The sequence below is a fragment of the Pseudophryne corroboree genome, chromosome 2 (genome assembly GCF_028390025.1).
Source record: "Pseudophryne corroboree isolate aPseCor3 chromosome 2, aPseCor3.hap2, whole genome shotgun sequence".
Taxonomy (NCBI): domain Eukaryota; kingdom Metazoa; phylum Chordata; class Amphibia; order Anura; family Myobatrachidae; genus Pseudophryne; species Pseudophryne corroboree.
In genome coordinates, this window is record NC_086445.1 from 239,543,892 (window position 1) to 239,557,421 (window position 13,530).

The 13,530-nt window shown below is 44.2% G+C and overlaps 1 protein-coding gene across 6 annotated transcripts in view; it reads left to right on the forward strand.

Moving 5' to 3' along the window:
* The window catches only part of GLS2 (glutaminase 2), a 285,083-nt gene that overhangs the window by 241,814 nt on the left and 29,739 nt on the right, over positions 1-13,530 (forward strand). For all 6 annotated transcript variants that reach the window (XM_063952557.1, XM_063952563.1, XM_063952561.1 and 3 more), the window contains one exon: positions 6,208-6,269. In XM_063952557.1, coding sequence (XP_063808627.1) covers positions 6,208-6,269 — 62 coding nt within the window. The remainder of the gene's footprint in view (positions 1-6,207; positions 6,270-13,530) is intronic.

The window sequence follows — 13,530 nt, forward strand, 5'->3', positions numbered from 1 at the left end:
ATATAGGTGTATATACGGTATATATGTGTACATATATATATATATATATATATATATATACACACAGACACACTAGTTTTACGGACCCAGCATGTACTGGGTCACCTCAGTCCCCGCCCCCGTGCTTGGCTCCACCCAGTTCTGGAAACCCCCCCATGAAAATCCTGCGTTTGCCACTGAACCCCATGCATTTGGAAACGGGTCAGTGCTCACCAGATCTTGCAGTGTGTATGGGCCGCACAATATATTGTTATGTCGCATCTGCCATCGGTTTGGTATACATCTCGTCTAATGTGTACCCAGCTTTAAGCTGGGTACACGATAGAAGAGTTTTTTAATGATTTACTGATTTGAGCTGAATCGAATGATAAATTATCCACATCATCCAGTGTGTACGCACTATTGTGTGCTCCCGTGCATCACATCTTCTCTTGTGCCGTATATACAAGTCAATCTGATGATATCGTCAACAATTTTCAGCAAATCGTCCCGTATGTATGCCCTACCTACCTATATACTTGATATATTGTTATCAACTGACCAAACGATGCAAGATATATCGTTTGGTTATTTCTAAAGATTGCACAGTGTGTATGCACTACATTGTTTGTCCGGGAGTTAAATGGAAATCGGCAGGACCATTGCGTCGCTTGCACATCTAATGTGTACTAAGCTTTAGATAAGATGTAACACCCCGACCCCTCCAGCGGCGACATATACATATATAAATATATATATATATAATATATATAGTGATGTTAGCAAATTAATTTTCTAGTTTCCTGTCAATCAAAACTCGCTGCCTTTATGTAGGCAACACCCCGAATACTGTATATAAAGTAATTGACTGAAATATGTGATACAATTTATGGAAATACAGTCAATATTAGGTTTGCATATAATAAAATAGTATAGTAAGATACAAAAATACAGAAATAGTCAACCACTGCGCTCTCAGCGGCTGCAGTTGCGTAGCACCCTGGTGTCACCCAACACCATACAACATAAGCATATACAGAAAAAATTGAGAACTACCTCAACCGCGCTCAGCTAAACAAGTCCACTTAGATGTTGTTAAATGTTTAAGAATGTGTCAGTCCGTAAAAAGAAAGGAGGTCGTCTTCCAATCTTTTTCTTTTAATTCATAGGGTGGAGGAATTCCCTCTGGATTGGTCCGAAGTCCCTCAAAAGAAAAATAGAAGCACAATATCGTGTAGTACGTCCTGGATTTTGGAGTGATGGGTGGTTCTAGATTTTGTGGTTAATCACGATAGTTCGTACCGTACTCACGTCTGTAAGGAAGAGTTTCCACTCATAAAGGTTTCTTTATGGGTCCAAACTTCTAACCGGACGGAAGCGGGCACCTCTTCTATCAATTCCTCCCAAGGTGGTACCCCAGTATAAAAGAGAAAACAACGACCCAATTAATGAATCACAATGGAGTTGATTTTAACAACCCTACTGATAGCCGGAAGAATAAACCAGCGTACCGTACTCACACTCAAAGTGTATTAAATAAACCCATAAAGGTATCTTTAACCGTAGATCATATCCAGAATAGATAAATAATGGAAAAATTGGGCAGGCGTACCCCACTTACAGTCTTCAAAATTGATATCAAGCCCGTAGCAGTTTCTTTCCCCACTTCCTTCCTAGGAAGTGAGACTCCACTGTCGAGGACTTCCAATCTCGGTATAATGAAACATATATCACGAGTGGAAGTGATTAAAAGAAATTTATTACAATCAAATAGCAATAGGGCACAATCCTAATGGACAGTCCAGAAGATGTTTACACAGTCACAAAGATGGGATAGATCCGGATTATCTCACCTCAATAAATGGTGGTCTGGAAAGTCCTTAGGTGATGTATAGCCCTCACACCAACGCGTTTCGACCAGAGGTCTTTGTCAAGGTGTGTGATGAGGGTAACTATACCTTTATTTATACCCCTACACAGGAAGTGTTCATAATGTGGGAGGGGTCAATGCATAGTATATACATATTAAATTGATAAATAAAAGAATAAACACAGACATAAGCATGTCCATATATGTAAAACATCCTTTATACATTCAAAGGACATAATCAAATAGTTAAAAACTTGAAAAATTAACCAGATCGCGCTGTGCGTTCCACTTGCCGGGATTGGCACGCACAGCTTCCGCCGGAAACGTGTTTCCGGAAGTGACGTACGCCGTGGAACGATCAGATTGCGCTGTGCGTTCCACTTGCCGGGGTTGGAACGCACAGCTTCCGCCGGGAACATGTACCCGGAAGTGACGTACGCCATGTGTTCCACTCTGTCTATGTGGAACGTGCTGTATGGTTGGCGTATGGCGTGCGTTCCACTCGATAACAGTGGAACGCACTGCCTACGGAATTGCAGTCACCAGAAAGTGACAAGTGGCTAGACACCGCAAAAAGTGAATAAAGGGGAACTGATAGTAATTTTGTGTTCCCCTGTTCTAACGGAACACACATGTCCCAAAGGGGAGGATGTTATCCTTTGAGATACACAAATTCATATTAGCATTCAGTACCATATTTAAAATGTACCAGTATATAGACATATTGTTATAAATATAAATATTGTTATAAAGACATATTGTTATAAATATCTGTAAAAAAATCACTGATGGATACAATCTTATTTGATGGTGAATAATCAAATCACATTATATACTGGGACCATATTCCACATAAAATATATATGCAAATTATTCTCTGCGCAAAGAAAACCATATTATGGTGAATATGTGAATAATAGAGGGAAGGGGACTACATAAAAAATTGTACATGAAAAATTTTACATGAAAAATTTCATAAAAGTTGAGGGAAGTGAATACATAAAAAATTATTAAATTATTATATAAAATTTTTTTTTTTTAGAGATTACATAAAAAATTACATAAAAAATTATATGAAAAATTGAGTGGAGGAATTAATTAATTCGTACATCCCGTCCTCCAGTAACCACCATCCCAATTGGCTCACCTCAGTCCCGAAAAGTCAGTTCCACAGGCTACGGAAAAATTGTTCGAAGTTGAGTGACTATAAGGAACAAGGAAAGAATCTTATAAAACAATTTGAAGGAAGATTGTATCCATCAGTGATTTTTTTACAGATATTTATAACAATATGTCTTTATAACAATATTTATATTTATAACAATATGTCTATATACTGGTACATTTTAAATATGGTACTGAATGCTAATATGAATTTGTGTATCTCAAAGGATAACATCCTCCCCTTTGGGACATGTGTGTTCCGTTAGAACAGGGGAACACAAAATTACTATCAGTTCCCCTTTATTCACTATTTGCGGTGTCTAGCCACTTGTCACTTTCTGGTGACTGCAATTCCGTAGGCAGTGCGTTCCACTGTTATCGAGTGGAACGCACGCCATACGCCAACCATACAGCACGTTCCACATAGACAGAGTGGAACACATGGCGTACGTCACTTCCGGGTACATGTTCCCGGCGGAAGCTGTGCGTTCCAACCCCGGCTAGTGGAACGCACAGCGCAATCTGATCGTTCCACGGCGTACGTCACTTCCGGAAACACGTTTCCGGCGGAAGCTGTGCGTTCCAATCCCGGCAAGTGGAACGCACAGCGCGATCTGGTTAATTTTTCAAGTTTTTAACTATTTGATTATGTCTTTTGAATGTATAAAGGATGTTTTACATATATGGACATGCTTATGTCTGTGTTTATTCTTTTATTTATCAATTTAATATGTATATACTATGCATTGACCCCTCCCACATTATGAACACTTCCTGTGTAGGGGTATAAATAAAGGTATAGTTACCCTCATCACACACCTTGACAAAGACCTCTGGTCGAAACGCGTTGGTGTGAGGGCTATACATCACCTAAGGACTTTCCAGACCACCATTTATTGAGGTGAGATAATCCGGATCTATCCCATCTTTGTGACTGTGTAAACATCTTCTGGACTGTCCATTAGGATTGTGCCCTATTGCTATTTGATTGTAATAAATTTCTTTTAATCACTTCCACTCGTGATATATGTTTCATTATACCGAGATTGGAAGTCCTCGACAGTGGAGTCTCACTTCCTAGGAAGGAAGTGGGGAAAGAAACTGCTACGGGCTTGATATCAATTTTGAAGACTGTAAGTGGGGTACGCCTGCCCAATTTTTCCATTATTTATCTATTCTGGATATGATCTACGGTTAAAGATACCTTTATGGGTTTATTTAATACACTTTGAGTGTGAGTACGGTACGCTGGTTTATTCTTCCGGCTATCAGTAGGGTTGTTAAAATCAACTCCATTGTGATTCATTAATTGGGTCATTGTTTTCTCTTTTATACTGGGGTACCACCTTGGGAGGAATTGATAGAAGAGGTGCCCGCTTCCGTCCGGTTAGAAGTTTGGACCCATAAAGAAACCTTTATGAGTGGAAACTCTTCCTTACAGACGTGAGTACGGTACGAACTATCGTGATTAACCACAAAATCTAGAACCACCCATCACTCCAAAATCCAGGACGTACTACACGATATTGTGCTTCTATTTTTCTTTTGAGGGACTTCGGACCAATCCAGAGGGAATTCCTCCACCCTATGAATTAAAAGAAAAAGATTGGAAGACGACCTCCTTTCTTTTTACGGACTGACACATTCTTGAACATTTAACAACATCTAAGTGGACTTGTTTAGCTGAGCGCGGTTGAGGTAGTTCTCAATTTTTTCTGTAGTATAGTAAGATGTTTTGATATTGGCTTATGGGGGTAATTCAGAGTTGATCGCAGCAGCAAATTTGTTAGCGGTTGGGCAAAACCATGGCCCTCATTCCGAGTTGATCGCTAGCTGCTTTTGTCTGCAGCGCACCGATCAGGCAAAAAAATTGCACTTCTGCGCATGCGTATGGTGCGCAGTGTGCACGCGCGACGTACTTTCACAAAAGCCGATTCAGTTTTACACAAGCTCTAGCAACGCTTTTCAGTCGCACTGCTGGCCGCAGAGTGATTGACAGACAGTGGGTGTTTCTGGGAGGTAACTGACCGCTTTCGGGGAGTGTGTGTAAAAACGCAGGCGTGCCAGATAAAAACGCATTAGTGGCTGGGGAAACGTAGGCGTGGCTGGGCGAACGCAGGGCGTGTTCATGACGTCAAAACAGGAACTAAATAGTCTGAAGTGATCGCAAGCTAGGAGTAGGTCTCGAGCTACTAAGAAACTGCACAATCTTTTTTTGTAGCAGAGCTGCGATCCTTTCGTTCGCACTTCTGCTAAGCTAAGATACACTCCCAGAGGGCGGCGGCTTAGCGTTTGCGCTGCTGCTAAAAGCAGCTAGCGAGCGATCAACTCGGAATGAGGGCCCATGTGCACTGCAGGTGGGGCAGATATAGCATTTGGAGAGATTTAGATTTGGGTGGGTTATTTTGTTTCTGTGCAGGGTAAATACTGGCTGCTTTGTTTTTACACTGCAATCTAGATTTCAGTCTGAACACACCCCAACCAAATCTAAATCTCTCTGCACATGTTACATCTGCCCCCCTGCAGTGCACATGGGCCCTCATTCCGAGTGGTTCGCACGCAAGCTGCTTTTAGCAGCTTTGCACACGCTAAGCCGCCGCCTACTGGGAGTGAATCTTAGCTTATCAAAATTGCGAACGAAAGATTAGCAGAATTGCGAATAGACACTTCTTTTACAGTTTCTGAGTAGCTCCACACTTACTCGGCATCTGCGATCAGTTCAGTCAGTTTCGTTCCTGGTTTGATGTCACAAACACACCCAGCGTTCGCCCAGACACTCCTCCGTTTCTCCAGCCATTCCCGCGTTTTTCCCAGAAACTGTAGCGTTTTTTCACACACACCCATAAAACGGCCAGTTTCCGCCCAGAAACACCCACTTCCTGTCAATCACATTACGATCACCAGAACGAAGAAAAAACCTTGTAATGCCGTGAGTAAAATACCTAACTGCATAGCAAATTTACTTGGCGCAGTCGCACTGCGGACATTGCGCATGCGCATTAGCGACTAATCGCTCCGTTGCGAGAAAAAAATAACGAGTGAACAACTCGGAATGACCCCCATGGTTTTGCCCAACTGCTAACAAATTTGCTGCTGCGATCAACTCTGAATTAGGCCCTATATCATGCCATTGGTATCTGTCAGACCAGTAGCATTGTTTGCAGCTATAACCATTCCTGCATTTTTCCCTCCAGCACAAGACTGTGGTGAACCTTCTATTTGCGGCTTATAGTGGTGATGTATCTGCTATAAGGAGGTGAGATGATATTTCTGCATATTATTTAATTTGTTTAATAAAGATGACTTCATTATAACACACTATATGAATAATATATTTAGGTATTCTATTTCGCCAGCATGTACTGTAAATCCTTTCTGTGGCACACAAGTTTGGCTTTAATTTATCAGCGATGCAGCAAATGCTTTTGATGGAAATCCAGATTATGTTGGAAAATGGCATGGTTATCCTTGCTTTAAGAGGCGGCATCGGATTGGTTGTGAGTTGATCACAAACCATAGGATGGCTCCCTTTCCTGACCAGCTGATGGAAAAACTAGTGGTTAACATATACCTCAAGGCAGTGCCAGATAAGGGTCCACATGGGCTTGGAGCAAAAATTTATGAATGGCCTTTTGTGTGCAAAGCAAGACAAACACTGCGGTGGTGTAACTAGCAATATGGGGATGTGACCAGTTTGGTGTGGGTGTGGTCTAAATAGGGAGTGTTACCTGCACCATGGGTGTGGCTGTATCCATGGAGGTCATAGCTAGTGCCTACCTTTAACCACTTAATAGTGGAGCTATAACAAGAATAAATTTGTGACCACCATATAATACAGAGAATCAGTAACCACCATATAATACAGAGAATCAGTAACCACCATATAATACAGAGAATCAGTAACCACCATATAATACAGAGCATCAGTAACCACCATATGACACAGAGCATCAGTGACCACCATATGATACAGAGAACATCACAGTGACTGCTTTATGATACAGAGAGCTGTATCAACATTCAATGAAGCTGGAAAGGGGAGCAACGATGGGTCAAAACAGAGCAGATGTGAAAAGATTAGAAAAGATGAGGCATTACAGAGCAGATGGGGAAAAGGTTAACAGAGATGGAGGGCAAAATATAGCAGACAGGGAAAGAGGAGCACATACAGAGGTATACCAGAGCAGACAGGAAAGGGGAGCAGAGATGGGGCAAAAATGAGCAGACATGGTACTGAGGGCTCCTGGGACACACTTACTGACAAGACACCACTTACTGATGCAGATACTTACTGACATAGATACCCCTTACAGACATTGATACCACTTACTGACACAGACACAACTTACTGACACACATGCGGACACAGACACCCCTTACTGACACAGACACCCCTTACTTACAGATACTACTTACTGACACAGATTCCACTTACTGATACAAACACACACACTGATACAGACATCCTTACATAAACACTTATTGACACAGACACACTTACTGACAGACACATCTTACTGACACATATTTCACTTACTGACACAAACACACTGACAGTCACACTTACTGACAATGACAATACTTATTGGAAGATACAGATTTACTGACAGACACCTCTTACTAACACAGATACAATTTACTGACACAAATACACTGACACAGACACTTCACACAGACACCCCTTACTGACACAGACACCACTTATTGGCACATACATATTTTTTATTATTATTATTATTATTATTATTATTATTATTATTATCCTTTATGTATATTGCGCCACAAGGGTTCTGCGGCACCCAATTACAGAGTACATAAATAATCAAACAGGAAAACAGCAACTTACATTTGATGACAGTATAGGACAAGTACAGGGTAAATAAACATAGTTACATCAGCAGATGACACTGGAATAAGTATCAGGTGGCAGAAGACTGCTGGATGTGGTACAGTTGAAGATTATTAAAGTAAGACAAAGGATGAGCACATGAGGGAAGAGGGCCCTGCTCGTGAGAGCTTACAATCTAAAGGGGAGGGGTAGACAGACAGGGGTGACACAGATGGGGTACATAGAGAGTGTGGAACAGAGGGTTAGGATGAGATTTAGCTGGGTTTGGTGAAGAAGTGGGTCTTGAGAGCCCGTTTGAATTTTTGTAGAGAGGTGGAGATTCTGAGGGGGAGAGGTAGGGAATTCCAGAGAAGTGGTGCAGCATGAGAAAAATCTTGGCGGTAGGAGTGGGAGGAAGTAATCCATAGGCAGGAGAGTCATCGTGCATTAGCAGAGCGAAGAGGACGGGTGGGAGTGTAAAGGGAGATAAGATCAGAGATGTAGATGGGAGAGGAGTGGGTGAGGGCTTTGTAAGCGAGTGTGAGAAGCTTGAAATGGATTCTGAAAGGGAAGGGGAGCCAGTGAAGGTCTAGTAGGAGAGGAGAGGTAGACGTAGTGCGTTTGGTGAGGAAAATGAGCCGGGCAGCAGCATTGAGGATAGATTGGAGTGGAGAGAGGTGTTTGTCAGGAATGCCAGTCAGGAGGAGATTTCAGTAGTCCAGTCTGGAGATGACCAGTGAGTGGATAAGAGTCTTAGTAGCATCCTGGGTCAGAAAGGGTCTGATCCTGGAAATATTTTTTAGATGAAAACGGCAGGTTTGTGAGAGGTGCTAAATGTGTGGTTTGAAGGAGAGGGAGGAGTCAAGGATTACTCCAAGACAGCGCACTTGGGGGCTAGAGGAGATAGTAGTGCCATTAATAGATAATGAGATTGTAGGAGGTGAGGTTATGCGGGAGGGAGGGAAGATGAACAGCTCGGTCTTAGACATGTTAAGTTTAAGAAAGCGCTGGGACATCCAGGAAGAGGTAGCAGAGAGACAGTTGGAGATACGAGTGAGGAGAGCAGGGGAGTTGTCTGGAGAGGAAAGATAGATTTGGGTGTCATCAGCATAGAGATGATATTGGAAACCAAAATAACTAATGAGCTTACCTAGTGAGGATATATAGAGAGAGAAGAGAAGAGGACAAAGGACAGAACCTTGGGGTACACCTACAGTTAGTGGAAGTGAGGGGGAGGTAGAGTCATGAGAGGAGACAGAGAATGAACGGTCAGAGAGGTAGGAAGACAGCCAAGAGAGGGCAGTGTCACGCAGACCAATGGAGTGAAGGATTTGCAGTAGGAGAGGATGGTCCACAGTGTCAAAAGCAGCAGAGAGATCAAGTAGAATAAGTATAGAGTAGTGTCCCTTAGATTTAGCAGCATGGAGGTCATTGCATACTTTTGTAAGGGCAGTTTCAGTGGAGTGGAGAGGACGGAAGCCAGACTGGAATGGGTCAAGTAGTTAGTGTGAGGAAAGAAAGGAAATAAGGCGGTTGTAGACAATACGCTCAAGGAGGAGAGAGATGGGTCGGTAGTTGGAGAGAGTGTTTGGATCAAGGGTAGGTTTTTTAAGAATAGGAGAGATGAGTGCATGCTTGAAGGCAGAGGGGACAGTGCCTGATGAGAGGGAGAGATTGAGAAGGTGGGAAAGATGGGAACAAGCAGAAGGGGATAGGTAGCGGAGGAGGCGAGAGGGGATAGGGTCAAGTGGGGAGGTGGTGAGGGGACAGGAACGAATGAGGGCCATGACTTCCTCTCCAGATGCATGGGAGAAAGATGTCAGAGTTGGTGGGAGGGATGGGGAGGGGTGGTAATGGATGGGAGAAAGCTGGTTACTGATGGTCTGGTGTGATGTGATGTCCTTACGTATTGAGTCAATTTTGGATGTGAAGTAAGTGGCAAAGTCAAGAGCAGAGAGTGAGGAAGGGAGACGAGGTGGAGGTGGGCAGAGGAGTGAGTTGAGAGTGGCAAAGAGGCGTCGGGGGTTGGAAGACTGGGAGGAGATGAGGTTCTTGAAGTATGACTGTCTAGCAAGAGAAAGGGCAGCACTGAAGGATGAGAGCATCAGTTTGAAATCGAGGAAGTCTGCCTTAGAGCGTGATTTCCTCCAGTGACGCTCAGCAGTACGTGAGCATTTGGTGTGCCAGGGTTGAGGTGTTAATTTGCGAGGGTGAATAGTGGTTGGTGGAGCAACAGAGTCAAGAGCAGAAGTATATGGACATGCATTGTATATGGAAGTGGCTTGTTCAGGGCATGAGAGAGAGAGAATAGGAGAGAGAAGTGAGTCAAACAGGGAGGAAAGGAATGTGGTGTCAGTAGCCTCAATGTTACGCTTAGTGATGGTAGCCTTGGGAGGTAGAGATGGGGAAGTCGAGAGAGATAGGTTAAAGGAAAGCAGGTGGTGGTCAGAGAGGGGAAATGGGGAATTGGAAAAATCAGAAATATCACAGCGGTGAGTGAAGACCAGATCCAGTGAGCTCCCATTCACATGGGAGGGTGAGGAGGTCCACTGGGAGAGACCAAGTGAAGAGGTGAGGTTAAGGAGTTTAGAGGCAGGGGATTGTTTGGGGATGTCAATAGGGATGTTGAAATCGCCTGGGATAATGGAGGGAATGTCAGAGGAGAGGAAGTGAGGAAGCCAGGAAGCAAAGTTGTCGATGAATTTGGAAGCAGCGCCAGGGAGGCGGTAAATGACAGCTACTCTAAGATGGACTGGTTGGAAGAGGCGTATAGTATGGACCTCAAATGTAGAGAATGTAAGGGATGGTTCTGGTGGTATGAGTTGGTAGGAGTAACTAGAAGGTACAAAGGACCCCAACATCACCCCCATGGCGAACCCCAGGTCGGGTGTATGTGTGAATGCGAGGCCCCCAGCAGAGAGAGCAGCAGGAGAGGTAGTGTCAGAGGGCGTAATCCAAGTTTCAGTAATGGCTAGTAGGTGTAGGGAGTTGGAAATGAAAAGGTCATGAGTGGGGACCAGTTTGTTACAAACAGATCTGGCATTCCAGAGGGCACAGGATAGGGGGTATGGGTTTGTGGGAGAGATGTGAATGAGATTATCTGGGTTGCTGTAGCGATGAGGAGAGATTAACTTTGTGGGCAGGGATGATGATTGAGTAGTGATGGTGCGGGTGCCTGAGCTAGGAGGGGAAACTGCAGGAGGTGGGCTGGGAGGGAGGTCAGTGTGATGTGGATGGGGGTGTGGGGAGGTGACAGGGAAGGGAGGGATGGAGCAGGGTTGAGTTGTGGGGTAGCAGGACCATGGGGTAGACGTGAGTGAAAGTGGGGTAACAGGAAAGGAGGGGAAAGAATACAGAGAGATGGAGGGGAGACAGAGGAGGGGAGGGAGGAGTAGGTGTAGGAGACTAGGGGGGAAGGATAAAGACACGTGGTTAGGTAGACACTGAGTGATGTGACAGATATCCCTTACTGAACATATACAACTTAATGACCGATGCCACTTACTGACATATACAACACAGATAAACTTACTGACAGACACCACTTACTGACACTGACACTACTGATTGACATACACACACACCACTTACTGACACAAACGCACTTGCAAACAAACACAACGGTAGCAGCTCAATCAATCTGGCAATATTTATCAGGTGCATAAAAGGGGAGGGGTCACAGCAAACAGAAAGGGGGGTTCATTTCCCTCCCTGGTATCCCACTGCACACCAAATAATACTTGTAACACTATTTGAAAACTATATGGTGATAGAATTTCAAAGATATTTGTTACATATATTTGCAAATACATGATAAGCTGTCGAACCGCTTCACAGCTTCTCTGATTATCGGCAGTCCCTATACTACATGATAATAGTGCCCACTTAGGGCCATGTAATTGTCTCTAGTAAGGCCTTATGATAAAGGCCCATAAAGAAATACATCCATATTGAGGGCTAGCTTACCTTAGGAGACACCCCTGGGATCTCCCATTAGCGCCACAGGGACCAGCATGCCTTCCAAATGCTAATCCAATACAATGCCTTCTCACACATGCAAACAAATGTATAGGATTAGCATTTGGAAGGCATGACACAAACACTGAGTCACACTTACTGACACAGTGTTAGGGTCTCCTGCCCTGTGCTGCCACGTCGTCATGGCAACCGGGAGACAAGTGCTAGTGGAGTAACCTGAGCGCAGCTGAGACTCCGGTTCGGGTCTTTTGCTGTGCAGTGGTTATAGGCTCTGTGCACGGCAGGGAATCCGGTGCTGGTTTTTGTGCTCACAGTCTGTGAGGTCTGAGTGGGGCGTGGACAGCACCTGCTTTATAAGGCCTCTTTTCAGGGTAAGCAGATGCTGCTGAATCTTTGTTGGTTAGTCAGTTCATGAAAGTTAGCCAGTACTGTGTAGCTTTGTATTTGTTTGTTGCTTACTGCAAATAGGCCTGGGGATTTGGTATTACACTCTGCCAATCCAGACCTAGCAGTAAGACTGGAGTCAGTCGTTTAGCTTGCTGGGGTTCTGTTACTACTCTGTGAACTTAGCAAGTTTGCGGCTGTATTCTAAGACTTGCCTGTCTAATCCTGTCTCACTGTGCTAGGTGTCAGGGGTCAGTTTAGTGGCAGTAAGCTAAAACCTGTGCACTGCAAGTGAGAAATAGGATTGTGGAGACTCTCCTTGTGTCTATCATTCCATCTCTGACCAAGGAGTTTACTGCCACACCCGTTGGTAACCCTTTAGGGTTTTGCTGTTGCCCTTAGCAACAGCATTTCGGAATCTCTACGTATTAAAACACAACATCTTGCTTTTTCCATCTGTGCAGTTCTAATACAAGGGAGATACCGAGTTCCTTAGCCTCTGGGCTTCTCTGTTCACTTTGTGTGTATTTTGTTACCCTAATACCTTCTGTGTACGTTATGTCATATTCCCCAGTTTGTCTGTGAGTCCATTTGTTTTGCATAACAGTTCAAACACCAGTACATTCCTGCAGACACTGGAGTGCATAACAGTTCTGACACCAGTACTTTCCTGCAGGCACTGGTGTGCATAACATATTCAGCAGCCTAATACTCCTGTTGAAATTTTGTGGGAATATGGAGCATACCCCTCAAAATACGTTGCAACAGGTGGTCGATCAGGTGCAGGTCCTGACTCGACAATTTAATGATTTGTCCATTAAAATGCACACCTCCCAGGCTGCTGGCGGAGCTCCCGCAGCAGCAGCACCTGCAGGGGTTAAGGAGCCGAAAGTAAATCTCCCGGATCGTTTTTCTGGAGATCGCTCGCAGTTCTTTTGTTTAAAGGAGAGCTGCAAGCTATACTTCCGGCTTAGGCCTCAGTCTTCTGGGTCGGAGATTCAGCGGGTGGGCATAGTGATTTCCTTGCTACAAGGAGACCCACAGGTCTGGGCATATGGGTTGCAGCCTGACTGTCCGTCGCTTAAAAGTGTTGATGCTTTTTTTACGGCACTGGGCATGTTGTATGATGACCCTGACAAGACGGCCTCAGCCGAGGCTCAGATTTCGATCCTTAAGCAAGGGCGAAGGCCAGTTGAGGTTTACTGTACGGAGTTTCGGAGGTTGGCCCATGATACCCAGTGGAATGACCCAGCCCTGAGACACCAGTACCGAAGAGGTCTTTCTAACCAGATAAAGGACCAACTGGTACAATATCCCTTGCCTGATA